Raw genomic sequence first — 26882 nt, 5'->3', positions numbered from 1 at the left:
CCTCCCAATTTTTGTAAAAAGTACAACTTATGCACCATTTACCAGGGATGTAAACAAGTACTGACATAATTTCCTGAAACTGCTTTAACATTTCCTGAAATGTACATTTCCCAATACTCTGTACAGAGAAGATCCGAGCAAAATTTCCTGAAGATTTAGCCTACATCCCCGACTATACAATTATTCAGGGTTTCTTAGTTACCCATCGCATATACACGCGCGACATCACTTTTATGCATAGGACCTTTACGGTTGACAGTACGCTTAATTTGTAACACGAAATCTTGAAAAAATAATAGGGGTGGTTTCCAGACATATATAAAACTTATGTACAACCATATCCACTACAACTATTACAAATATTTATATTTGACTGTCAGACAGACTTACCCGACATAGTAGAACTCCCAGTAGTTTATGCTTGAACACATGCTTTGGGTTGTTGTGGTTCAACTGCTCATGACAAGAGGTACACTTGTAGGTTCCTTCTAGATCTAAATCAACAGACAAAACACAATACCAATTACCATGTAAAGCCAAACTCTCTCGATTGGTTTAAACCTATGGCTGTAGCTACACTACACTATTCGCCAGCGCAGTGTTACATGTAATCCGATTATCACTATGACAACTGGATCACACATTTTGAGTTCTGCACTACGATCGAAATGATCGCAACACAAAGTCCTTGACATGTACTATCAATTCCAAATGGTGCATGATCCAGTTACCATGGAGTTACGTAACCATTCGCTGGCAAATTGAGAGGAACATAAGGCCAAATATTCCTTGCTATAGTTAACCTCAGCAAGGGTGGTGCACACCCAATTGTGCTTTAAGTCCCGGCCTGAAGAAATCATGGTGATACAGGGCTAGACTAAATCTTTCATCATCAACGTTGCTCATGTATTTGTGTTATGCTTGTACTGACGACTGAGAAACTTACCGCTCGAATAGTGTCAGACTCATGAAAATATTCTCGCGCGACTTTGGTTGTGCGCCATAGCGTGAATGCCTATCAGCGCCCATTTACAGCGCCATTGTAACAAGCTCGTGCTCAAGTTTTAAAAATATTTGACCAAAAACAAATGCAGTCAAAAGTCAATTTGGACACAACTGTGCCGTCTCAGATCACCAGAATCTGGTGGGAAAGTCTGACACTTTTTGACACAAGTTTCTCAGTCATCAACTCAAACAGCATGAATGAGGGTGGTAGTCTTGAACAGGGTTCATGGTGGCTTCTCTCTTCCCGACCTCCGCATCGTATGGAACCAGTTGCTCCAGTCCACAGTCAGAAAATTTAATGCCAATCTGAGTATATATTCTTGTAGAGCTTCCACCTAAAGATGCTATTTCCAGTCCAGTTTTGAAGTGCACAATCATATAAGTTTTGTCATGATTCTTGACTCCTGTTGCAACTAAGAGCATATCAACTTGCCAATTTACTAGAGATTTCAAACTCAACAATAATTGGCATGTGCGAAACTGTAGAATGTTCAAGAGTTGGCAATCCTACCTCGAGAGAGGACTTAATAAATAACTCATTTTTAAATAGTTGTTTGGCACCATAATGCACTTAACAGACACCCCAACAAGATCATAATTATAGCATACACTGGGAACCCAATTTGTCCTAGATATGATCAATTGTAACCCATGACGGTTTGGTGCAGAGACAGGGTTAAACATCCTGTTTTTTCTCTTCAAAAATCGACTGCAACGTTCATGTGCAGGTATACGAGGCAGGAAGGAATGTGCATGCTCATGGTTCACCAAATTCTCAGGGGATGATTTAAGAATAATATATTATAAAAGTGTTATCAGAATTGCAAAGTTGCCACTTGAGCTAGTAAATCCACTAAGTTTTACCGAAAAGATGCTATTTTGAAAAGTTTGATGTTTGAAAGAGAAAAAAGTACTAATATGAGAGTGCATTCATCATACTTACCTGATGCAACAGTTTTCTTAGATTTCTTAAATTCTGGTCCACTGAATTCATCATTTTCTTCACTCACTTCCTCAGGTTGTAAAACTAGTGTTCCTAAAAAGAAAACAAAGACGGTATAAAATTAAGGGTCAGACTTTTGTGAGCAAAAAAAATTAAAAAAACAACAACAAAACACAACCGTATATAAATGTTATTTCCGGTTCATCCTACATCTGGACGGTGCTCCTGTAGAAAGGAGGGATTTACGATTATACTACTGTTAATGGTCGTGCCCACTAAACATTCTGCTACCAGCCCCAACTCCAGCCCTAATCTTAACTCAATCTCAACACTAATGCTGGTTTCATACTACGGTACCCTGCCGCTTGCCGCTGAGCGGCGTGGCGCACACGTATTGCAGACAAACGGACACAATCAAGGCTTGTCATTGGTTGAAACGCCCTGCCGCTTGCCACAACGGCAGGAAAGTATGCTGGAGGCTTCACCCATATCCCCACCTTAATCTCTTGGGGTGGCTGCTGACTGCACTGTCAGTGATAATAACCTTAAAGCCAATATCATGGACTTCCCATTTTAGCCATTTGTACTGTATGCTTTGCATTCTCTATTCATAGGCTTTTAAGAAAACGCAATCTCGCTTTTTAGTGTGTTTCTCGCTTTTAAAGGATTAATTTCTACCACAAAAAATTTGAAATGCAGAATTTGACAACAATACAACTGAATAAGCTGTAAGTTTGACCCGATTTTCCAGCCTGAGTTTGCAAATTTAACAATCCATTTTCTGCCACATCCAAGCAATATTACAAGTGATATTCTTTATTTACTACACATGGCCCCTCCAGCATCAGGTCTGCTAATGCAATAGTCAATAGAGGACATTTGCTTTTTCTTTTTTCCGCCAATTTTGGGGCATAAATCTAGCCTTCTCTAACATTTTGCAGTTGCCATTTTTTTGATCTATTCATTGGAATCACTAGTTGACTTACCATCTGGCAATATTTCATTGCCCTTCTCATCCTTTGTGATCTCCACTTTGCTGTCCCCATTGACAAGCTTCACCTTTTCCTGCGTCACTTCTTCCTCTTCCTCGTCGTCAATCACCTCAACATCATCTTCTACCTCTGTCACCTCATTGTCGGCATCTTCGTTAGAGTTTTCATCTGCCTCCTCCTCATCCGGGATATCTATTTCTTCATTATCCGCAGAGTCTGGATTAAGATCAACCTCTGGGAGTTCATCGGACTCTTCTTCCTGTGTTATGTGACGGATCACTTGCGGCTTCCTGTAAACATGACCAAAGATAATGCAATCCCATCATTACTGGTTTTCAAGAATTTTGCTATGTACATGTACAATTGTACATGTAGGATCAAAAGCTCTTGACTGCTGAACAAATTCTCATACATGCAGAGTGAATGAGCGATCAAGGGCGTGAATGAGAGAGAGTGGAAGTGCACAAAAGACAGAGACTAAGAACAGGGTGTTAGGTAGCTACCGTCCATCCGCGGAATTATAAAAATAATGCTTGAATAAGTTCTGTGAACTCAAAACAAGACCAGATTAATAAACCAAGGCTATTATAGCAATAGCTATTTGAACTGAATGAACCTCAAAGGTGCAGTGGTCTGGTTTGTTTCTAGGTCAAATTTCAGACAGGCAGTTTTGGTGAAAATGACGGGCAGTCTGGCACTTGTCAAATCTAGCTAAGACCCCAACTGAGAATGCTCTCATTTGCACATGCGATCTTGAAATTGGTACAAGCATATAAGATTTTACTCAGAATCTCGATTTGACAGCAGCACCCATAAAATTTTTGTCACATTTTGTCATATGCCCAACAGATATGGGGTAGCGTTAACCCCCGATCGGGGGTGAATGACCCCCTAAATTTAAAAAATATTAATTTTTCACCCTCCATATATTGGGAATGTGCAAGCTCGGGGGTGAACTCTGACCCTCTACTTTTGGACCTTACTCCTACCCCTGACTACACTGCAAAATATTTTTCACCCCAAGATTTAATTTTCACCCCATGTATTTGGATTTTTTGCAAGCTCGGGAGTGAAAAACACGGGAAAACAACCCCGTACTTTCGGGCCTTAATGCTACCCTATCATGAATCTTGGCAGTCGGTCAAATAAATTATTTTACACAAAATATTCTAAATTAACATGCTGTCCACAAAAAAAAAAATTCAAATCCTTGCAATCTATGAATCCTTGCATCATTCTGCAAGGGCTTCTGCAGAGAAATGTCACCTACAATGATTTAGGCAGTGCTGAAACATCAAACTGCATAATTTTTTCAAACAATTCACAGTACAGAGCACCTGCTGTCTTTTAGTCTTGCTCTTTTTGGGCTATTTCATTATAAATGACAACATTGAGTCCCAAAAGGGGTCAAAATTCAAACTCATTTATTTCATGCAAATTCATTATCATTTCAAAGTTCAGATGGTGTGTCAATAATTCTCAAAATATTAGAGCGTCAAACCCTCAGGAACCATTAAAAAATTAAATTGAATTTTTGCTGTGTAAAACATAGCTGCCGCCTGGAGGGGACATTTTTTAAACAATTTAATACACAACTTTGAAAGAGTATATGTAACCAACATTGGGTTCATACTTATTCATATTTAGTCTGTAATAATTGTTGTATGTTCCTTTACACTTCAGTGTCTTAAATATGCCAGTTTCAATATAAAACAATTAGTAAATTGATACTAATCCAGATAAATGGTGCAAAATTACTACATATTTTAAGGATAAACTTTATCTTCACATGAAAAATTCATGAAATAGTCATTTTGTCCTGCCCAATAGCTACACTGATGCATAAGTGAGTATTCTGCGTCAATCTGTTGTACTAGTCATGGAAAACCTAAAATAAAAGACCCTCCTGTGTCATTTGTTCTGGATAGGACACATTTTTAACACATAATAAAGCATACTTTAACTTTAGAAATAGCTGCATCAATATTATTGCATCAATATTATTGCATAAAAGATCCCCAGCATTTAAAATCCACTACAAACAGGGTTAATATTCTGGTTAAATTAGGAATATTGCAATTTTAGCTAACCAAGTTCAATGCAGAATAATATCATATGTGTTCTCAACAACTGGACAATAATTTGAACACTAAAGTGGTTTGTAAGCATAATTTGCAATAAAATGCAAAAATTTCTTGTGGGTTTGGCTCTTTGAAATTTTTATTTTTTAGTTTGTTTACCAATTCATGGAAATGACATAATTGTGCTGGAGAGGACATTTGTTAAATTGCAAACAGAATCGTGGATACAGGCTTGCAGAAATGCAACAAATACCAAATCATGTGCCACCTTGGTAGAAGGAAGACCACTCTTCCTCTACAAATTTCACATTCTATGATATAATCCTTCTTATTTCAACAATTAGTAATTAACTTCAGTTCTGGAGAGGACAAATTTTTAACGTGGAACTGTGGTATCAAGAACAAGTGGTCTACTGTATGTAAAATAAATGAATTCCTCAATCAGTGCCCTGTCCCATCAATTGGTAATATAACACAGATTATACAGGTAGGGTAAGGGTTTATATTTCCTCTTTAATGTTAACAAAAATGGAGGCATGAATTGGAGAGGACACTCATTTTTTATTTAACGAAAATGCCAATTTTGCAAGAATCTACTGAATTTTAACATTTTTGCACCAATTTTCACCATTCAACTTGCATGATGTTCCACACATATCATATTTTCATTGCAACAAGCACATTGCCATAGAATGTACCTAATTTTTCAAAGAATTAATTCAGAATACATGGGCAAAATGAAATGGGACTCCAAAATTGGGTTAAAATGTACCTTTTGGCAATTTTTTTATACAAAAAATAGACAGAATTCTGTAAAAATGCTCATGTAGCTTGTAGTTTGTGGCATACTTAGAATTAAGTTAATAACACTGCATTATCACCCTAATTATATCAACCAGATATGATAAAAGCCATTTTTGTGAACGTGTCATTTATAATGAAATAGCCCTTTTGCTACTTTTTCCAGTTAAGAATATGCAAATTTATCCAAAATAGGATGTTTCTTTGACAATGAACACTATTTTTACTGAAAAAAATACATGTTAAAATAAGACGAAAATCACATTTGACATGACTTCAATTTTACCAATTTGGTATGCTTGCTTGGAATTGCTCATCTATGCTGCGAAGATGAATATTGATACTTGCTTTTAATTGATATTGTGTTGACAACGTTTGAAATTACAGTCCTTTGACACATGATACACCAACTTAATCACTGCTTAGTGCTTATTTGAGATACATTTATAACTGCAAAGATGGACAACTGGACACCCATATTTGCTTAGATCAAATTAAATATGGCAGTTTATAGCAGTTTAGCCCTATGACCTTTGACCCATCATGACCAACCTCCGAACTCAACCACCGCCTGCTTGAGATACCGTACATTTATGCTGCAAAGATGGACACCCAAACTTGCTTAGATCATACGATATTGTGTTATCAGGTGTAAAAATGGATGGACACACAGCACACACAAGCCTTAGAGCATTTCTACATGTATCTAGATAGCCCTTCTTCAATTCTTGAGTAAGGGAGCCCTCTTTGCTTAATTTTTGGCAGAGAACTAAAAAAAAAAAAATTTTCTGGATAGACTTGAACTTTACAAGAATTTTGGGCATTCCCCCCCCCCTCCACCAATTACATGTTCATGTACTTAGTGTTAGGGTGACTACAAATGTATATATTCTGCAATTATATTAATACCAGATTTTGATTTGATGGCAACACATACTAATACTTTCAACAATTCATCCAGGAAGGCGTACAGAATTTCAGTGCAATTTTGGGTTATTTTCACACGTTGGGTCGCAAGTAAAAATTTAGTGGTTTAAAATACAGAAATTGCAAAATTAATCACATAATTATTTATTCATGAACCTCATTAATTATTCATTACATCATGAATAACATGAAAGTAATGTGATAAAAACACAATCTGACATCCTGAAGAAGAATAATTTATGTTCAATCGTTCATGCTTGTATTACATTCTTACTTTATTAATCGCGATTGTGAAACTGTTGAATTCGGAGCATGTTATTTACATGCTTTGTGAAATACAATTTTTTAATTATAAAAATGGGCTTATAATTGTTGATCCTTTGGTAGTACTGTTACACAAAATATATATATTGTACAGAAATACATGTCTCTGAAAATCTCTCTCATGGGTTGTAGATGGCAGATAATTAATATAAAAACTCACCTTCTAGGCATTTTCTGTTTGGTGGAATTTGTTATTTGTGGATGAAATGCTGATTTTTCATGGCATCACTTAATATCTGAGGATCTGGAAAGAAAACAAAGATCATTAAATTTATTGTAGGACATGATTTCAGGTTACATCAAAGAACAATGTCCAACACCACAATTGGGTGACACACCAATCAATCAATTAATCAATAAGACACTGACAGCCTGCCAAGGCTGAAGTATGAATTCACACAAAGAGTAAGTTAAAACAAACAAAGAAGTTCTATGGAGCTCTGCAATAATTATAAGGGGGGGGGGGTAAGATTTTTTTGTCAAAACACCTGCGCTGTAAAAACTAATGTTAAGAATTTTAAGACTATAATCTTTTTTCAGTCAGACTGGTGAATGTGATATAGGATATGAAATATTGCCACTCATAAAAGAAGTCCAGTAGAAAAGATAAATAGCTGCCCTTAATCCTTAAAATTCATGTACCGTAATGCTTTATTCCAGTCCAGACACCTATTTTTGAACGCTGGCCACTCGCACATCAAAGACAGTATGATGATGATTTTTTAGTATGTTGAGAAGTGAGATTGTCCATCAATTGAGTGAGTTTGGATTGCAGGTTTGGACCAGGACTTGTGCAATCAAGCTTGAATAATGGGCAAAATATGAAGACATTGTGCAAAAATGGTCTTTTCAAAAAATTTAATGCGCACACAAGCAACATGCTCATGAAAATAAGTTACAAAGATTTGAATGGCTGTATCAAATTTAATACTTCTTTTATAACTTAAAAAATTATGTACCCTTTCAATAATTTGTTTCAATGAGCCAGAGGGCATAACTCCAGCATCTGCAAATGAAATAAGCATTTGACAATAAGAATACTGCTTTTTTATAAGTATTTCATATCAAAGTCCATAATATTATGAATGCACATTGATGAAAATACATGATACAGCAAACTTGTAGTATACCTGAGCCCAAAACTGAGATTATTTAAGAAAAAAAAAAACTTGTGCAAATTATAAGGAATTTTGCTGAATCGGTGTCCCTTATATAAGAACAAATGTGGGTGTAACTGTAATCGCATTCTGTATTTAATCTAGTCTTCTCACTACCAAGTTAGGGTTAGGATTAGGGTGAACTATAATATTCTGCAATCATAAATTTTGATTTGATGTCAATACTGTACTGAAACCTTTCAGAACTTCATCTAGGAAGTTGTACAGAAAATTTCAGTGCAATTTTGGGTTTTCTAAAGAATTTCAATGCACATGCCTAATATTTAATTTTCACATGTTGGGTCACAAGTAAAAATTTAGTAGTTAAAAATAAAGAAATTGCATAATTAATCAGCTAATTAATTATTCATGAACCTAATTAATTATTCATTACATCATGAATAATTAATTAGAATTTGCATAAAAGCTAGACTCCCACAATGCACTGCTGCAGTTCCATTTCCTGTCATTTTTTTAATGTCAAGAAAACCAAATAAACAAGCCAATTTTTCACACCAGTGTAAATTTTGGGTAAAAAAGTGTTTATTAAATACATTACATACAAATAATTTTATCAAAAATATTTATAAGGGTGAATTATGAGGGGCAACCTGGGCTGTTCCATTAATTGTACATCCTCCCTCTGGAGATATATAACATGGCCTTGGCCCAAGTTGGCAAAATACACTTGGGAAATTGAAAAATACTTGACCAAAGTCTAAGTACTTCACATATTCATGATATTATACATTATTTTGTATCCATCTACCACACAGATGCACACAATACACATGAATGTAAAAATTAACATTCACTGAAATTAAAATTCTACACTTAGTAATGCCACTTGCCAGCAGCAGTCGACATCCAACAGTCACATGCCATTCATTCAGCTTTATTGTAAAAATTTCTGTACTTGCCAGGGTATTTTGTGCAACCTGAATTTGAAATAAAAAAGACCAGCATCTAAGAATTCATTCATACTGACGGACAATTTCCTTTCATTTTATAAATGACTGATCTTCAAAAACACCGGTAGTACGTAGTACCCACGTGGGTGAGGGAGTAAACAAACTCATTGGAATCCCAAACGCTACCCATTTCAACATAAAATTTCGTTGCGATTTTGGACAATCTAAATAACTTGTACATTTCCTCCTTTAATCTAACACCAATACAATAAGGAAATACAATTTATATGTACTATAATCTCCGAGGAAACACCAAGAAACATTAATATGATCGAATTTTCGAAAAGGAAGCTTAGAATAAGATTTTGCCGGCAGAATCAAAATACGGCAAACACCCGGGCCGGGCAAATACATTACGACAACACACGAACAAAGCTCACACAGCGCTTCACGACCATAAAATAACGGCAAAAAATAACACGAATATCAATTTCAATAGATCAGTATTACTGTTTTCTGACTTACCTAAAATTTCAACAGAAAGGCAACATTATAAATGAAAGCCAGGGAATCGTGTAGCGGGGTTATACCGGCATTTCTTGCAGAAAATTACTCCAGCCTTCCGCGCTGACTTTTCGCCGCAGATCCCGTCGATCCCACGTATCCGTGCTGCAGAAAATTGCGCGAGATCACTGCTAATGAATATTCATGAGGTCAAAATAATTTGCATATTGGTGTGAACTTTTTTGAAGTCTCCATCCACAGAAGATTTAGGCATAACTTGAGTAGGCCCTAATATGTTATTAAGATACATATTTGCTTTCATTTCCTACCAATTTTGTCCAGTTTTGATTGTGTATTAAACCCCGCGAAACCATTCTTTCTGTGACATATGACCTCATAAATTATGCATCACCAATAACGTCATTCATGCATAATTTGCTGGTACCACAGAATATTTTAACCATAGCATAATACAGAAAGTAAACGAAGCCAAGTAAGCGTGGAGAATTTGCATTATTTTCATTTTTGACAAGCAGCTGATCAAGAAGGGATGGAAAGTAAGTACAGACAAAATCATAACATTATAAACGTGTTCTGCATAATTAATGAGTGATCAAAGGATACAGTTAGCTGCATTAGTACCAGGTAACCCTTAAAGTTTACAGTTTAGAGAAGGACAAGTTATTTTAACACCGAAAATATCATGAAACATGCATGCATTTTTTTGCATTTATACACACACACACACACACAGTGACATTCACATTGAAAACATGTCTTGACATGTCCATTTAACACGTGTGGACATCGGACGATGGACAAAACTCCGGACAAAACTGAATGAAATCGAAGTGAGAGACTATTTTAATATCCGTTTCCATTTTCCCAAAGTTTTCACTGTTCAACTTCAGTAAGTAGCCATTTATAAATTAAAAACGTTTCCTGATCAATCATAAAGAATAAAGTTGAACTTGATTGATCATGTTGATAGGATTAGGAAGAGGTTGAAGGCTGGGTCCAATGCCGAAAACAAAGCCTTCCGATAATTGAACTTTCTTAAAAGGAACTTCCACCATACCTCTACTACTACCAAAGAAAAACTCTACACTTCTCTTGTCCGCCCACACTTGGACTATGCATCTGCAGCGTTAGTGCTGTACTATTACGCTGCCTACCTCCTCGTTCGTTTACAAACATAGAGGTAGACAGAGGGGCCTGTCAAAACTGTTCCGGGAATTCCGCTTGTCCAAATACTCAAGTATCAAAAGGATGGTCCACAATAGAGACTAAATCAATGATTCACGCAACATGAATAGGGGATTAAGTAGGACCACGTGCTTCTATTGTCCAATTTGCCATCAAGATTTCGAATGAAAACAGTTCAGACCCAGAACATGATAATGTCAGAAATTAATAATTTGTTCTGGGTCTGATTATTGATCTTGATCTTGATCTTGATGTGGTTTCTGCACAAAACGCCCCGGAAGCGGCTGTTGACGTGACGTGCAGGTTCCGCACCATGCATTGCTAATTTCTGGTGCTGGTGGCGTCTTGCAGCTTGGTCAACGTGGGATCCTTACACCGTCAAATTCAGCTTTTAAGTCTGCCCTAGCTGAATGTAGCGACTTAGGACCCCGACTCCAAAAATAAGACCTCTCAATCACACCTCCAGTTAAAACTTCTGCAGGGAGTATTTGGAGGTACTATAGGGTCAGTCCATGTGAAAACAGATTGAGTGTACACCCACCCTCTTGGATTTTGCTCTCCTTTGGCTCAGGGGTACCTTTCATGGATCCCTAGGTGAGGTCACAAGAAAAAATTCAAATTCCATTTAGTTTTGCGAATGGCGGGCCATCAAAGTTTGGCGACCTCGACCAAAATTGGGAATTTAAGGGGTCCAAATGACAAAGTGCTCTCTTTGAGGGGCACTTTCTTCTTAATTGAATCAGTTGTGATCCTCTTTTTGAATGTGGTCACTCACTGGCTGTGTCTGAAATACCTAATGCCAAAAAGATAGATTTGAATTTCGTTGGGATTTCAGAGGGGTCAAAATCAGCACTTCGTACTGTTCAATCAAATTATCTTGATTTTGAAGGACCCATGATAATGTCACAGTGCACTTATAGGTCCTAATTATGTTCAGAATGGATTAACCATATGCCAATGTCTATGAGCAATTCAAAAAAAGAGAAATTTCTAGACCCCCTACAGAATTTTAGGCCCCCCTAAAGTGGTTCAGCCACAAATGGCGCTTAAAATCGGCCAATTTTGACACCTAATAACTTTAGGTGTACACCAGATATGAATTTCTAGTTTTTTGCATCTGAAAGAATGTAGTCTAATGTTACTAGGAACATAAGATTTGTTTTGTATTTTTGTGTTTTGATACTAAGTTGTTGGTCCCAAAAAACCCAATTTTTGACTAATAATGTACAGGTTATGGGTACAAAATGTCAATTTCAACATACCCTTTTTTCTATTTTTGATCACTTTATAGCAAATTGTCTTATTTATCCTGTTATTACATAGTTAACAACGTCCGATTTTGGTAGTCTAATTATAGTTTTCTTGCATGAGAAATACAACTACGCAACTTTAAAAAACTGTACAAGGAACCAATGACCTCCTTATTACAATATGGATGCTTTTGGCAGCCATGTTGCAAAAGAGGGTCATCGGTTCCTTGTATAGTTTATTAATTTGCTTAGTTGTATTTCTCATGCAAGAAAACATATATAATACATTACCAAAATCAAACGTTGTTAACTATGGTCAGAATTCAAAAAGGTCGTTGACCTATGAACATTTTTCGTCCTAGCGCCCTCCTGAAAGGTCTGACACATAACAAACTATACATTTTTGGAATCCTCATGACCATACAAGTAATTTGAAATATTACTTGACATAATTGGGAGCATTCTGAAAATTTGACCCCATAACCTGTACTTTGCATGCGATCGTTGCCAGGAAGTGCATTTTGACCCCTTAAAAATCCATACAGAGGATTAGAAAGTAGTTTTTTCTTATTACTTGACTCAAGAGCAACTTGGAATTTCAGGATAAATAATACAAATGGCTATAAAGTGATCAAAAATAAAAAACTATCATACTAAAATTGGCATTTTGTACCGTATCCTGTATGCATGGTATGTTAGGCAAAAATGACTATTTTTGAAAGCGTCAACTTAATACTAAAACACAAAAAATACAAAACAAATCTTATGTTCCTAGTAACATTAAACTAAATTCTTTCAGATGCAAAAGACTAGAAATTCATATCTGGTGTACACCTAAAGTTATTAGGGGTCAAAATTTGCCGATTTTAAGCTCCATTTGTGGCTGAACCACTTTAGGGGTGGCCTAAAATTTGGTAGGGGGCTAGAAATTTCTCTTTTTTGAATTGCTCATAGACATTGGCATATGGTTAATCCATTCTGAACATAATTAGGACCTATAAGTGCACTGTGACATTATCATGGGTCCTTCAAAATCAAGATAATTTGATTGAACAGTACGAAGTGCTGATTTTGACCCCTCTGAAATCCCAACGAAATTCAAATCTATCTTTTTGGCATTAGGTATTTCAGACACAGCCAGTGAGTGACCACATTCAAAAAGAGGATCACAACTGATTCAATTAAGAAGAAAGTGCCCTCAAAGAGAGCACTTTGTCATTTGGACCCCTTAAATTCCCAATTTTGGTCGAGGTCGCCAAACTTTGATTGCCCGCCATTCATAAGCGAAATGGAATTTAATTTTTTTTTCTTGTGACCTCACCTAGGGATCCATGAAAGGTACCCCTGAGCCAAAGGAGAGCAAAATCCAAGAGGGTGGGTGTACACTCAATCTGTTTTCACATGGACTGAGCCTATAGCATCCCAAGTCAAGATCCAAGGGCAAGGGCCATGAAGTTCACTTTGGCCAGGCTAAATACTTCATAATCATGTACATGATTATCATCAGATCGTGTCAAGCATTCAGCCAAATAAACTGCAAAGACTGATTTCCAATATCCGGAAGGAAGTTTGGGTTAGGGTTCATGACATGCCGTAATTAATTCTCATAGTCATACCTCCCGGGTATTGGAAATCAGCGACTACCATACCCAAATAAATTTATGCACATGGCACGGCTGCCTCGCATTGATGTCACTGATGCATGGTGCGTAATGCCACACCAGAAGGAAAAAATACAATAATTCTTGGACATGGACACACATGTATGTATGCACACATACCGAAGTTCCAACCTTTTTTAGCAACTAGGCAAAGTATTTACAAATTTACAAAATTATACACAAGTTGTGAGATGCACTCATTCAAATGTACATATGAAGAGATTTGTTTCAAAACCCCTTACATCCCACACTCTCGTCAGCCCTGTGTTACACTTCCACAAGGAGGTCTACGGGGAGAATTTCTACAAGGTACAAGGTACATCCACTTGAGCAATTTTGAGAAAACATCAAAAAATCATCAAAAAAAGTACTGATATCTGGGGGTTTGCAATAAAAGCAGTTTTTGGCAGGATGCTTAGGTAGGATGAGCAATTGAGCATCCCGCCAAAAACTGCTTTTGTTGAAAACCCTCTTATATCAGTGATTTTTCGGATGATTTTTTGATGTGTTCTCAAAATTGCTCAAGTGGATATAAGGGGTTTTGAAACAAAGCTCTTCATATGTTGTGTTCAAGATTTACAGTAAAATATTTTATATAGACAGCTTTTTGCCACAGGTGGAAAAAAACATGGTTTTTAATGCTTGTCAAAACGGGTTTTTTTCCACCTGTGTAAGAGGTACAAAGTTCAAACCTACCAAAATACCGGTAGTATTATTAGCTAATAACGAGTGACTGTCCAAATATTATTAATATGTTAACATGTTTTATGTCAACAATACCTACCAACACCCATCACTTTTCAGACATTAAGTCTCAATCAGCAGGATCTTTAAGTGCTAAAGTAAACATTTTTTCTCTTATCCTGCCCAAGTTACCCCATTTAAGTACTCTCTTTAATTTACTCAAGGCTGTGTTTGTATAAACGAATTCAGTTATACAAACACAGCCTTGTGACTTAGCTCATCCCCTTTGTACTTATTGCGATCATGTTTGGACAACACAATCGGGTTGTCAAAACATGATCCTCATTTCTATTGTATTTTCCCTTAAAAATTACTAAAAATACCAAAAGCCCCCAAGACATTTCACACCCGCATCCTGACCAGAACAATAGGTTCTGGAAAGGAATGCGGGCAAAAACTATATAAGGGGAGTTTTCTCCCCAGTTCTTGGTCAGTAGGCCTACTTGTACAGAACAACATTTGTCAACCAGTGTAGAACCACCATATAGATGGCTTGCTAGAAAATAAAAGACGGCCGTTTGGTCGTCCGAGGCTTGGAAACTGTTAAATGTCTGTGTGAATTCGTCTGCGTGTATTATTATCTACTAACCATGTTATCTTAACTCGTCAATGTGAATCAACCTACCTACAGGGAACACAATTTACACCTGCAGCAAAAACCTGCGAACTGTGGTTGAAAGTCACTTCAGTGTCTCTAACTTAGTGAAACCTTGCAGAATGCAGATCAAAAGAATGAGGATATGGATTAATTTTTAGGCACATTTATTTAACAAAACTTCAATGGGTCTATTAATGTAAACTAGTTGTTTTGATTTGTTTTTTCAGCTTTCATGTGTTCTGGATTCACAACTTCTGGATAATAAAGGTTACCAAGCTTCATTTCAGATGTATTGATAGGTTTCACATCCAAAATGGGTAAATTCAAGTGCAAAATATTGGCGCTAACAACATGCACAGCACTGTTGTTACAGGTGAGTCCTCAGAGTTAGGTGTTGCAATGTTTTAATTAGAGAATAAAGGTATTGTTTTTAGCCGCTGGAGTGCATCTATCGTCTCATATGACACGGGCGACATCATTATTTTAAGTAAAACAACGAGGCGCAGCCGAGTTGTTTTACGCCAAAAATAATGATGTTGTGTGTTATATGAGACAGTACAATGTATATGCACGACAGCGGCTAAAACAATATCTTTATTCTCATTCTTAAACACTTCAATTCAAATAAATATATTAATCTTAAGTATACCATATTTTAATTTTAAAAATTAAATCCTACATTTTACAAGGAATTACCTAGGGCTTAGAATCAATCAGTCCTGTTGTTGCTATGCACATCCAATTGGTTCAAATACCACGTACGAGTATCGCATCGACACACACGCACTAAGGTGTGTGATATCGTGTCATATCTCATGGGTAAGAACCAATAAGATTGCAAGAACATTCTCAAGTGTTTAAGAATGTACGGTATTGTAAAATATCAGTGTTTTTCCAACATTGATTTATCAATGTTTTCAATCTATTTTCAAACACAGGCAACATTAAAATCATCAATGTTCTTGAATTAAATAGTAATATGTCATTGCTAAAAGTGACTGGTAGTCTGGTACATGATTGGTATGGTTTTAAAGCTTTAAAGCAAAGATTTCAATTTTATTTTAAACAATCGTTTTGTTGACTTTGTGCTCATTATGTTTCAGCAGGTTTTCAATGTTTGTAGCTCAATGTCAATTGGTAAATGTTTTTTGAACGTATCACAACAGCTTAGTCGGGTTTTGTTTGAATATCTCTGCCATATCCCACATCTGGGTGCCTTGATCCCCTGGAACAGGACACCACACTAGGCTGTGGCAAGGTTAGAGTTTAATGAAGAAGTTTTCGAGGGTTAGAGTTAAAATGAAGTTCTAGCAAACTTATGCCCATATCACATTCACTATAGCAGTCACAGCAATCCAGAGACACATTTAGTATAGTCCATTTGGCTTCCTCTAGGGAGTGACGTCAGTGTTGTGCAGTGATCCTGCACAGGGCTATACAGTTGAAATCCATTCACCCCCTATGGAAAATGTGACCATAATCTTCTACACAGGGAGTGTGAATTTCAAATTGTTTTTTCATAAGTAACGCAATTTGAAATCTACACCCCCTATGTAGGAGATAAAGGTCATGTCTAGCATAGGGGGTGTATGGATATCAACTGAGTAATAGCCATTACTTGGTAGGGCAGTAAGCCTTCTTTATCTTGATAGAATGTATCAACAGGTGACAATATATTTTGTTCTCTTTCACTTCAATGGACAGGCTCAAGCAGAAAACAGAGAATCATGCACCAGTGAGGACCTTTTCTGGGATATATCAGATGAGGCCTGTAGAACCTGTACTAGATGTGGTGTAGGAATGCAGTCAACTGCTGTAAGTGTACATAAAGAGGTTTTGCAATTTAACATGATTATAGCATTTTACCAGGTACAGAAATCTTACTACCTTTGTCCATTTGATGGGTGCATAAAGTCAGTCATTTCATGGAAGGAAGGCTTATTATGTACTATGTTCTGAAAGTTAAAATTAATGGACATTCCCCCCCCCCCCAAAAAAAAACCCCAAACAAACAAATGTTACAGCCATTTCAATGTCAAGATGGTTACCTCATCTTCTATGATACAGACAGAGACCAGGTACAGAGACCAATGGCAATTCCTATACAGGGTTGTAGCTGGTAGAAATTGAGTGCCAGGCGGCAGTGTACAGAATTTGCCTGATTTAGGAATATTTCAACAAAAATGAAAACTTTGAGGATGAATTTGGTAATGCACATTTTTTTAGTTCAAGTGGTAGGGTCTAGCATCAAAATGAACTTTCAGCGGTAAACTCCAGAAGTGAGTGGTGGGCTCCACCGACCACTGCCACCCACTGTAGCTACAACACTGTTCCTATAGAATACTACCACTGAAATTTTTAACTGGAAGGGCAATCAATGCACATTTTATACAATATGTGTGCTATCCAGCACTTTGCCAGTTTTCATGGACTCCCAGTCTGCCACTTGAAAGAAACATAAACATTTTCATTGTACATTTTTCCCTATTTGTCATGTCTTTTTATTTCAAGAGCATTCCCATCATTAGCAATGGATAATCATTCAATATGACTTCAACTATTGGTAGGTTCAATGAAGATTTGTGAAATAAGAAAGAGATACTTGATCTGGAAGTAATAGGCTTATATAAGTTGTATTAATCTATACCACTTAATAAACTTCAATCGGGACTCTCAGGAAGTAAGCCTGATGATGTACCTAGTTAGGCTAGTATAGTTGTAGATAAGCCTTGACATAAAATGTTTTTACAAAATTGGCGGAAAACACTTTTATAAATATTTTCTTAACACCCCAAATTCTCTCAAAATACAAACATGTTTGTCGGAGTCAAAGAGAATTTGACTGGTGTTAATAAACAGAAATTAGTATCTCTTTCTACTATTCAGGGTATCTAATACTATGTGAGATTTGATTGTAACCTTCAGTATATGGGTGTATATGTGTAGTGTGTGTGTGTGTGGGGGGGGGGGTGGAGCTTGCCAGCTTGGTATCTAGATGTAGGTGTGGATGTGGTTAGTGTGTAGCAATCATTAAGCCTGGAGGGGTCTTCATGGAAAGACAAGTACTATGGGGGATATGCAGTTGAGAAAACCAGAAGGGTAGCATTACATTGTAGGATCTCAAGTTTACAAAACTGAAACAGGAAGACAATTTTAAGTAAAATAGGAATAATTTTTCATTGTTTTTTTATCAAATTTAAGTTAATTTGGCTTCTCGTGTTGATTTGAAAGTCCAGACTATTAGTAAATATTTTGCTTCTTTTTTTTTTTCATGGGGTCAGTTTTAAGAATTCCAGCTACAAAGTGATATTCCTGCCCAAACCAAAATCAAGAAAAATCCTCAAGCAATACTTGTTACTTGTAGTTGGATACTCTGAATAGGAATCATTTGTGTAGCATGAAGCATGATTATTTGATTGTACAATGAGTTCAGTGGTTTGTTTGTATTTAAAACTAATTTGTTAGTAAGACTAGTTCATTGAAGACAATATGCACCATTATTATGTTCTCAGAATCTTGTTTCCTATACTTTGTACAGAGTTGAAGAGTCCAATATAATCAACACTTGGACTCAAAACTTGGACTGTGTTGGATAGGCTCACTTTTCCCCAAAAAATTTAGTTTTCTACAATTTTTGACCAAAATTCATTTTGACTTGCTCATTCAACAACAATCACATTATTGACCAAAAAATCATATTTTTGTTTGACCCAAAATCACAATTTTGACCCAAAATCACATTTTGACCAAAAATCACATTTTAAACCAAAAATCACATTTTTGACCAAAAATCACATTTTTGACCAAAAATTACATTTTTTTACCAAAAGTCATGTTTTTGACCAAGAAAAGATTCTGAAAATATAATAATGATAAAATTGGATGGTTTTTCACCCAATACAAAATTTATAGGTCTCGCTATGAGTTTAAAATATTGGACTCGACTTCGTCTCGTCCAATATTTTAAAACTCATAGCTCGACCAATACATTTGTGTATTGGGTTCAAACCATTCAATTTTGTATCAAAGCTGCATCATGAACCCAAATCAAGGACACTTTAACATAAAATTGTGCCAATTCTATCTAATAAGGCTCCTCAAATCAAATGTAGGGAGGATTTATGAAAACAAAACTGAAGATTTGCTGTGCAACACCTTTCATTTCTATTCTTCAATTGTATGTTGCCTATTAACTGACTGTATTTTTGCATAACAGTGCAGAGCAACTTCATGTTGCAACCCCTTAACCCTAACCCTACCTTATTCTTAATCTTAACCCCGATCTTACCATAACCTTAATCCTAACCCTAATCCTAATATTTGGGGTGGCAGCAGTTTTTCTAACATCTTAACCATAATTGATGCCTGTGCACAATGTAACTAGACAACAATGACTGAACATGTGTACTATGTTGTCCCCTAATGACAGAGAGCATGAAAAATGTATATATTGCACTTGGGTTATAATGATGAAAATATTTTAGATTATAATGCATGCGTGTGTACTTTATCTTTTATATGAATACTATAAATATCAAGGGCTCAGAGCCAGAAAGCCTTAACTCACAAATTAAGGATTCTGGTTCTCAACCCTCAATATATATATATTTCATTAAAGCGGTTGGGTATGCCTTTAAAAAATATTTGCAGCAAATTGCATCATACATGTGAAGTGTGCATGTTTGTGGTAGGAAAAGGGGTCACACACTATAATATTATATTGATGTCACTTGCAGGAAAGCTGTGGACATGGGCAGGGTTCACAAGGAATATGTGAAGTGTGTCCTACAGAGTACTACCAGGACAAGCAGCATACCAAGGAGCAGTGTAAGAGATGTATACATTGTGATCCAGATGCCGGGCTAGAGCTAAGGTCATGTAGTGCTGAGCTTGACAGATTATGTGGATGTCAACTGGGGTAAGCATACCTTGAGTTAAGCTATAGCATTGATGTTTATGCTCCAAAATTTGTCTGTAGTGATACTTTCAAACTAGGAGTAGGATGCAAAATTGTGATAAAACTTATGAACTCTCTTTAAAATGGAACTCAGCATTACAAATTCAGTTTTGATTCTCATAATAAATAGTCTTGCTGTATATTGTTTTATAGATTTGGTGTGAACCCATTTGTGGCAAATACATGCATCAAATGTGACATCTGGGAAGGTGAGCCACTGGAGGGATGCGACAGGACAACGACAAAAAAAAGCAATACAGTGACACCAACAGGACACACATCACGCACAAATTATACTCATATATTGACACCTATTGCAGATCAGCAGCAAGGTAAATAATGTGTCATACCCCAGGGTCATACCATACCTGAATTGTGTTGAAATATTTATTGTTCTAATCCAACAAAGTTCCAAAATAGTTCATATTTGACAGCACAAATCCACTTTACCTCAGAGCTGCCTTCTTCATCATCGTCAGTTTGTTTTCAGCTGACACAAGTCAACATTATTAGGAGGAATTGAACAGAGTTATGACAAACAAACATGAAAATTTAATTTTTTTCCTAATCAAATTCTCATCTTTTAAGAAAAATTAAAGATCTTGATCGACTCCCTTTACTAGTGTCAAACAAAAAAGTCTAATAGTCCCACAACTTCATCTAACTGGCCGATCAAGTGGGGATGGTGGTCCCTTTTGTGCATATGCCACTGCTTTTATGCTAGATTACATGATTTCACCTACAACTGCATGTAAACCTGTTACAAAATTGATTTTTGTGTCTTTCAGATGATGTTGACCAATCTTTATCGGATGCAGCTGTCATCTCCATCTCTGTAGTATGTGCTGTTGTATTAATGGTGTGCATTATTGGTGGTGCTGTACTTGCTTTGTATTACTTTTGTGGCTTGGGAAAGAAGAGTCAACCACCACCTGTGAAAATGAATAATGCAGGTAATCCAGGTATGCAGTTTTTGTCATACTTTGTCTGGAGTAATTTAAGAACTCTTCCCTTAAAGATAATGTAAGAATATGAACACAGAGATGCCAACCCTCCCTGATTCTCAGGAGTGCTCACTGAAATTAATGAATTTTTTGTACATTCCAACAAACAAATTTGTACCCATTAGGTTGCATGTGAAAACCTGCCAGATTTCTGTGTGAAACCTCCCTGATTGCTGAATGTAAATGTTGGCATCTCTGTGAACAGCATAGTGGGAGCCTCACATGTGTACATGTACATAATCGTATTCAACTGACAAATATTTTGAATGCACATTGGGGTTTCTAATGCTCCATGCCATGCACAACATGTTGTGGATGTAGATCATGCTCAGACACTCAGTTACAATCACCAGCTTGTGCTGGAACTCTGCATGAACAATTATGATACCGGTTGTACTCAGCGTTCGAAATAGGGCCGGCCAGCCGGCCATTGGCCTGTAACTTTTTGGCCTAGCCAATACCTTTTCTGACTGGCATCTAGTTGCCGGCCCTGCTGGCCGGTAACTTTTTAAGGTCAAGCCCGGCTGGCCTGTAACTTTTTGAGGCATATTTCGAACACTGGTTGTACTGTACTAAAGTTTGTTTGGCTTAATAATATTCAAAAATTATTTGTTTTTTGTTACTGCATGCATCAAAAAAATCCCAACTTATGCTTGCATAAATTCACATAAATGTGCGCCAGTTACGCAACATGCAACAAGCATAAGTGCTTCGCCCAACTGCATGCATGCCATTTTATATCAATACACGATGTCATGAGTCAAATTGTTTTTGCCTATAAGCCAAACAAACTTTAGAGATATGAGGGATTATGGCTATTCTGTAACCATTTGTACATTGCATTCTTCATTGCAGACCCAACTCAGCAGTTACCAGATACCAATGGCAATAGGTCCATGTCAATATCATCCACCAAGGTAACACGGCCAGATTTCCAGACAACATTCTTGGCTACAAGTACACCTGTAGTACCATCTGGTCCATCCTTTGTTATATTGCCAGAAGAAGTCACACCTCTCATGAATGCCAAGCATGATGAAAATGAGTAAGTTAATTATCACAAGGATTGTACCAGTTAAGAAACATGCTTGGTAGTTTCTAGAATTGTATTATGTAGTCCTATGGTTGGACAACATATTTGGTTCAAGAAATGGTGCCAAATTTGACACCCTAAATTGTTGACACTGTTCAGTATAACTCAGGGATGTAAATCTTCAAGAATTGGAAAAAAAATGGAAATGTAAAAAAAAATGGTATTTTCGGAATTGGATGATGATAATTTGTAATAATAAGAGCCAAACACAAATTTTAGGAGGGGAGTGATACTCTGCAACCTATTCCTCGAACAAACCCCCCTAAATGTTCAATACCACATACAAGCCCTCATCTACCTGTCCAAGGACCAGATGGATTTTTAGGAAATGGATATGTTGCCCATTTATATACCTTATTACTGCAAATGTTTCTTATCATGTTCCAAGTAGTCATGAGTTGTGAAAATTGTGAGTGATAATCAAGACTTTCAGTAGCAATGGACATAAGTTGATAGAATCTTTCACTACCAAAAATCGGTAGTATAGTCTGTGTTGCATATGAAAAATAAAATCACACAACTACACATCAAATCTCTTGCTTACAAACTTATTTTTACTTATTTCTAGCACAAAACCTAGCAACTCTACAGGTGGTAACCACATAAAGACTATAAATGGTTTAGCTCCATGTGCAAAACTTGCTCCCACTTTGCGGCTTCTCAACATGGAAAGATGGACCCCACAAGGGACACCCCAAGGTACACCAAGGGGCACACCTAAGCCATCACCTAAACCATCACCTGTATTCAACAGAAGTTTATCAGCACCATGTGGGGACAAACAGTCTTATTCAGACCAGAGTTTCACACCAAGGTCCAGTATTGTAGAAGAAGGAGATGACCAGTCATTGGCATTGTCTGAAAAGACCAGGAAAGGAGCTATGCAGGTATTTATAATACTGTAACGAAAATGGATTTTCGCTCATTCTCTAAAAATTGGTTATTTGAGCTCGTGTGAGGCTTATGGTCTTATTTTGTATTGTTACACGTGACCTATCTCTGTTGGACTAGTTATCATGATTTTTATAACCAAATTTGATCAATTTTGATTCGCCCCTCGATTTCGATGTTCTGGTCATGCATTTTATAAGCTTACTGAATGAAGAGTATTGTATTACTCACCAGTCACTGATTTTGGTCGCCAGATTTTCATGACCCAAATTCTTTTATTGTGCAAATTAATAAAAGTTTATTGTAAAGCACAGGTGGAAATACTATCAAAATTACTTTTATTGAAATCTGAATTGAATTTCAGCTCAAATTAATTGATTTAAAATGATGTGTTTAAATGCATATTTTCGATCTGGGAAAGTTTTGGTTTGTTTACTAGTTGCCAGTTCTTTGTCGATTTTGGGTGTAATTCTCTGAATCTAGTAAAGATTCTGTCAAATTTGCGACCCTGGCAACTTCGCTTTTTATTCTGGAGATCGACCCGTCTGGGATGTCTATGGTCGGATTCTCGCTTGTCTGGGTTTGAGCAGCGTTCGTTTTTCATGTTTTCAGTCAATCAGAAACCTTTTCGGTGAGTGAGTTCTCGTGAGCAGAATGTGCTGTTTCATTGCTCACGAGAAAAGATTTATAAATTGCTCATGCGAGCAAGGAAAGTAATTTTTCTGCTCACTCAACTCTCGTTTTGTGCGTGTTTTCGCGATAAATTGCTCACTATAAAAGCGGCTGCTCGCCAAAATTGCTCACTTTTTGGTTTGACGCTGCCAGGCGCAGTCACGCCCCTGGTCAGCTCTGTCACAGCAGATTTGAAATGAGACTCATCGGGCATTGGAAGTGATTGCCACTCACTGCCGTAGCCTCGCTTTCCTTGACATTGGTTCACTAAATTTCAGCTTCGATGTGGAAGACATTTAATGCAATTTATGGGAACTTTCAGCAAAAAATGATGGTCAAAATGTAGCAGGCGACATGCAGCCATGTCAGCAGTGTAAAGTGGGTTGTCATCTTGAGCCTTTTTCAAGGCTAGCCTAGCTTTCTCCACTTCGTAGTTTAATAATTTTTGGTTCCCATGAATGCTTAATTGTCTCCCTCAAAGATAGGCCTATAGAACTGCACCATTTTTTAGCATCTTTACAGTCACAAATCGTCATAAATCGGTAAGCTTAGGTGGCCTAGGCTGCTGCCTTGCGACTTTTAGCGCCTGTAGGTGGCCTGGAAAGTTTAAGCTTACTTAGGCTCTTGGGCCTTCTGCTTCTCTTGGACATCTTGGTTCATCGTGACTGTTAAACAATGGTTTAATCATCTTAATTTAATTACGATAGAATATAAAAGGGGAAGTTCCTAGTCTTCAAGAAAGGCTAAGCTTAGCCTTGCATTATGATGTTGTGCATGCATGCCATGCAGATGGTGGCTCTGAATTTAGGTGTTATGAATTAAAGGCACACTCGTCGGTTTATGAATTAAAAAGGAACTTCTTGTTTATTCTATCAATCGTGCAGTTCTATACTTCATAATCAAGGAAAGTATGTGGAAAATCTGCCAGTGACTTCAAAATTAATTAAATAGGCTGAACTTGCCTATTATTTTTGGATTTTATTTATTGATTTTTATATCACAAAGAAATTTGACTTCTGATTGGCCTAAATTGCTCAATTGCCAAACTGATAGACAAGCTGGCATCAGTCGAAAGCTCCCGCCATGAGTAATATTTTTAAGAACCAGTGAAATTAGCAATAAGAGTAGTTCACCATTTTAGATGGCATTTCGTACAGTTTGTCTTTTTGTCCAGTCGTTCCAGGTTCCGGATTCTCAGTATTCACCACCGCGGCCCAGCCGCGTTACAATACACACTTTATCAAATATGTGTCAGATTTTAATAAAAAAGTATCTGAAGCTGGACAAATAATTATTGAGCTGAATTTGAATTATGAAACCTATTTTGAAATACTGCAAAACTTTGTACATACTTGGAGTTCTGAAAAAAGCTCTGATGCAAAATAACCCATAGTTTTCTAACCAACATTTTCTGTAATGTTCACTTTATACTGGTTCATTTAGATGTTGTAGTTAATTGCAAAAAGAAAAAATATGTAAAGGGGATCATATATGAATTAATCAGCTGATATTGGAAAAGTGAAAACATACACATACTAAACCTGTCATTATATTGAAGGAAAGAGCATTTGAAATATAAAGACGAGTCTGGAGTAGCCTCCCCTGAAAGAGTGAGTACTTTCATATGTCAATGCTTAATTTGAACAACATATATGGGCTTAAATGACTGTTTTGTTACATGCATAGTTCATGTCTTTTTCTTGCAGTGTCAAGAGCAGCTAAGATTAAAGAAACTGCAAGGTGATAAACAGAAAGCAAGAAGTATTGGTGCCCGTAAGTGTCTTTGATGATAACTTCTTTTTGTTTTGATTCTAACCCCAATAAAGCCACCAAACAGTGAAACACAAAGATATGAGGAATATGAATTCTTTAAAAACAATTTTCTAAATACAGGGTTGTAGCTACAGTGGCCGGTGGTGGGCAGCAGAGCCCACCACTCAGTTTTGGAGCCCACTACTCAGCGACAATTTCAGCAGTGGAGCCCACCACTCAGAGACCAAAATTGTACAATTTTATTGAATTAGTCAAGAATATGATCAATGTTGGCAACAATTTGCCACATATGCAAGATTTTCGTCAAATTCCACCCAGCACTAAAAATATCCTAGTTACAACCCTGCCTAAATAGGAGTATATGCCCTTATCATATTGCATTGCTTTAATGTAGAGTGCAGAAACTAAATCCTCTATATTTTTTTACTTTTGATGAATCTTAGATCATAACCTGAGTGACTTTATACAGGACTTTAATGCAACAAGAACTTTGTCTCGAATGCTGGAAATCAGTGACAACAGCATTAAAAGTGACTGGAGAGATCTAGCTGCCGATTGGGGTTGCTTGCACGCTGACATCATAGACATGATTGATATAGCAAAACGTGGAAACAACACCGGACTTGCGCTTTTATTTGAAAAGGACAATGCGGAAAATTTTGGCATGAGAAATCTGGAGCATCTACTGGATGGTTTGGAGAAGATCAAGCGTGAAGATGCTGTGCAATATTTGGCCCAGTATTTGCTGAAGAAATCAAATGAAACAACTTTGTAAGGAGGTGTGTGATCTCAGGAACCACTACAGTCAGTCAGCTCTGAAGTACAAAGTACAGACGCGGACGCACACATTGTGCCGACTTTGAAGGCACGCATACCTGCAGCAGAGACGCAGGATTACGCACTGTTAATGCGCTGTATACACGCGCGTTGTCACTTTGTACTTCAGAGTAGACAAACTTTAGGGACCACTCAACTATAGCATTGGAACTTATGATACTTTCAGGTGTATCTATTCATTGGTAAAATTGGTCTTAATTATAATAAAATGTATGTGTAATATACACATGTTACATAGCAAATGTTTACTCACTGGAATTTTGATATGCCAAAATAAGCATTCTTTGGAAAAAAAATAGTACAATTTTGGCCAAAATTACAGTTTTTAATTAAGAATGCCAGTCTCTTGTGCCATATATCATTTCCAATTCACCAAAATTGCAGCATATGGCCCGATACTATAGTGAACAACTGTACATAATATTGTTCTCAGGCTGTTATCAGCATTATATTGATTAGTGAACAGTTGAAAATATCAAGTGAAACAATGTAATTGCATTTTTAATTGGTACAATACAATTCATAAAAGGGAACTGTTAAACAATGCTTTT

At 36.8% G+C, this 26882-nt stretch overlaps 2 protein-coding genes across 3 annotated transcripts in view; one reads left to right on the top strand and one right to left on the bottom strand.

The window, feature by feature from the left end:
- LOC140161289 (uncharacterized) overlaps nucleotides 1–7348 on the bottom strand; it is a 54006-nt gene extending 46658 nt beyond the window's left edge. The window contains 4 exon segments of the mRNA XM_072184763.1: nucleotides 391–494; nucleotides 1949–2041; nucleotides 2935–3230; nucleotides 7234–7348. Coding sequence (XP_072040864.1) covers nucleotides 391–494; nucleotides 1949–2041; nucleotides 2935–3230; nucleotides 7234–7244 — 504 coding nt within the window. The 5' untranslated portion in view covers nucleotides 7245–7348.
- A 2826-nt stretch (nucleotides 7349–10174) lies between these two features.
- Nucleotides 10175–26399, top strand: LOC140161288 (uncharacterized). 2 transcript variants are annotated; one of them, XM_072184761.1, is made up of 10 exons: nucleotides 10175–10202; nucleotides 15332–15477; nucleotides 16809–16919; nucleotides 19841–20022; nucleotides 20215–20393; nucleotides 20850–21023; nucleotides 21921–22110; nucleotides 22727–23045; nucleotides 25428–25494; nucleotides 25938–26399. In XM_072184761.1, the coding sequence occupies exons 2-10, from the start codon at nucleotides 15418–15420 to the stop codon at nucleotides 26267–26269; spliced, it is 1614 nt and encodes a 537-aa protein (XP_072040862.1). In that variant the 5' UTR covers nucleotides 10175–10202; nucleotides 15332–15417; the 3' UTR covers nucleotides 26270–26399. The 2 variants fall into 2 exon arrangements, with proteins under 2 accessions (XP_072040862.1, XP_072040863.1); XM_072184762.1 differs by having other exon boundaries at nucleotides 20850–21014; nucleotides 25938–26398.
- Nucleotides 26400–26882: the final 483 nt, after the last annotated feature.

The sequence above is a fragment of the Amphiura filiformis genome, chromosome 9 (genome assembly GCF_039555335.1).
Source record: "Amphiura filiformis chromosome 9, Afil_fr2py, whole genome shotgun sequence".
Classification (NCBI taxonomy): domain Eukaryota; kingdom Metazoa; phylum Echinodermata; class Ophiuroidea; order Amphilepidida; family Amphiuridae; genus Amphiura; species Amphiura filiformis.
Note: the sequence above shows the minus strand (reverse complement) of the source record. Positions and strands in the feature narration are given on the sequence as shown.

Bases quoted from the DNA above. Each gene is read 5' to 3' on its own strand.
- LOC140161288 (XM_072184761.1), top strand. From the start codon at position 15,418: ATGGGTAAATTCAAGTGCAAAATATTGGCGCTAACAACATGCACAGCA. The intron at 15,478-16,808 runs GTGAGTCCTCAG...TTCAATGGACAG, and splicing joins GCACAGCACTGTTGTTACAG to GCTCAAGCAGAAAACAGAGA. The intron at 21,024-21,920 runs GTATGCAGTTTT...TCTTCATTGCAG, and splicing joins GAATAATGCAGGTAATCCAG to ACCCAACTCAGCAGTTACCA.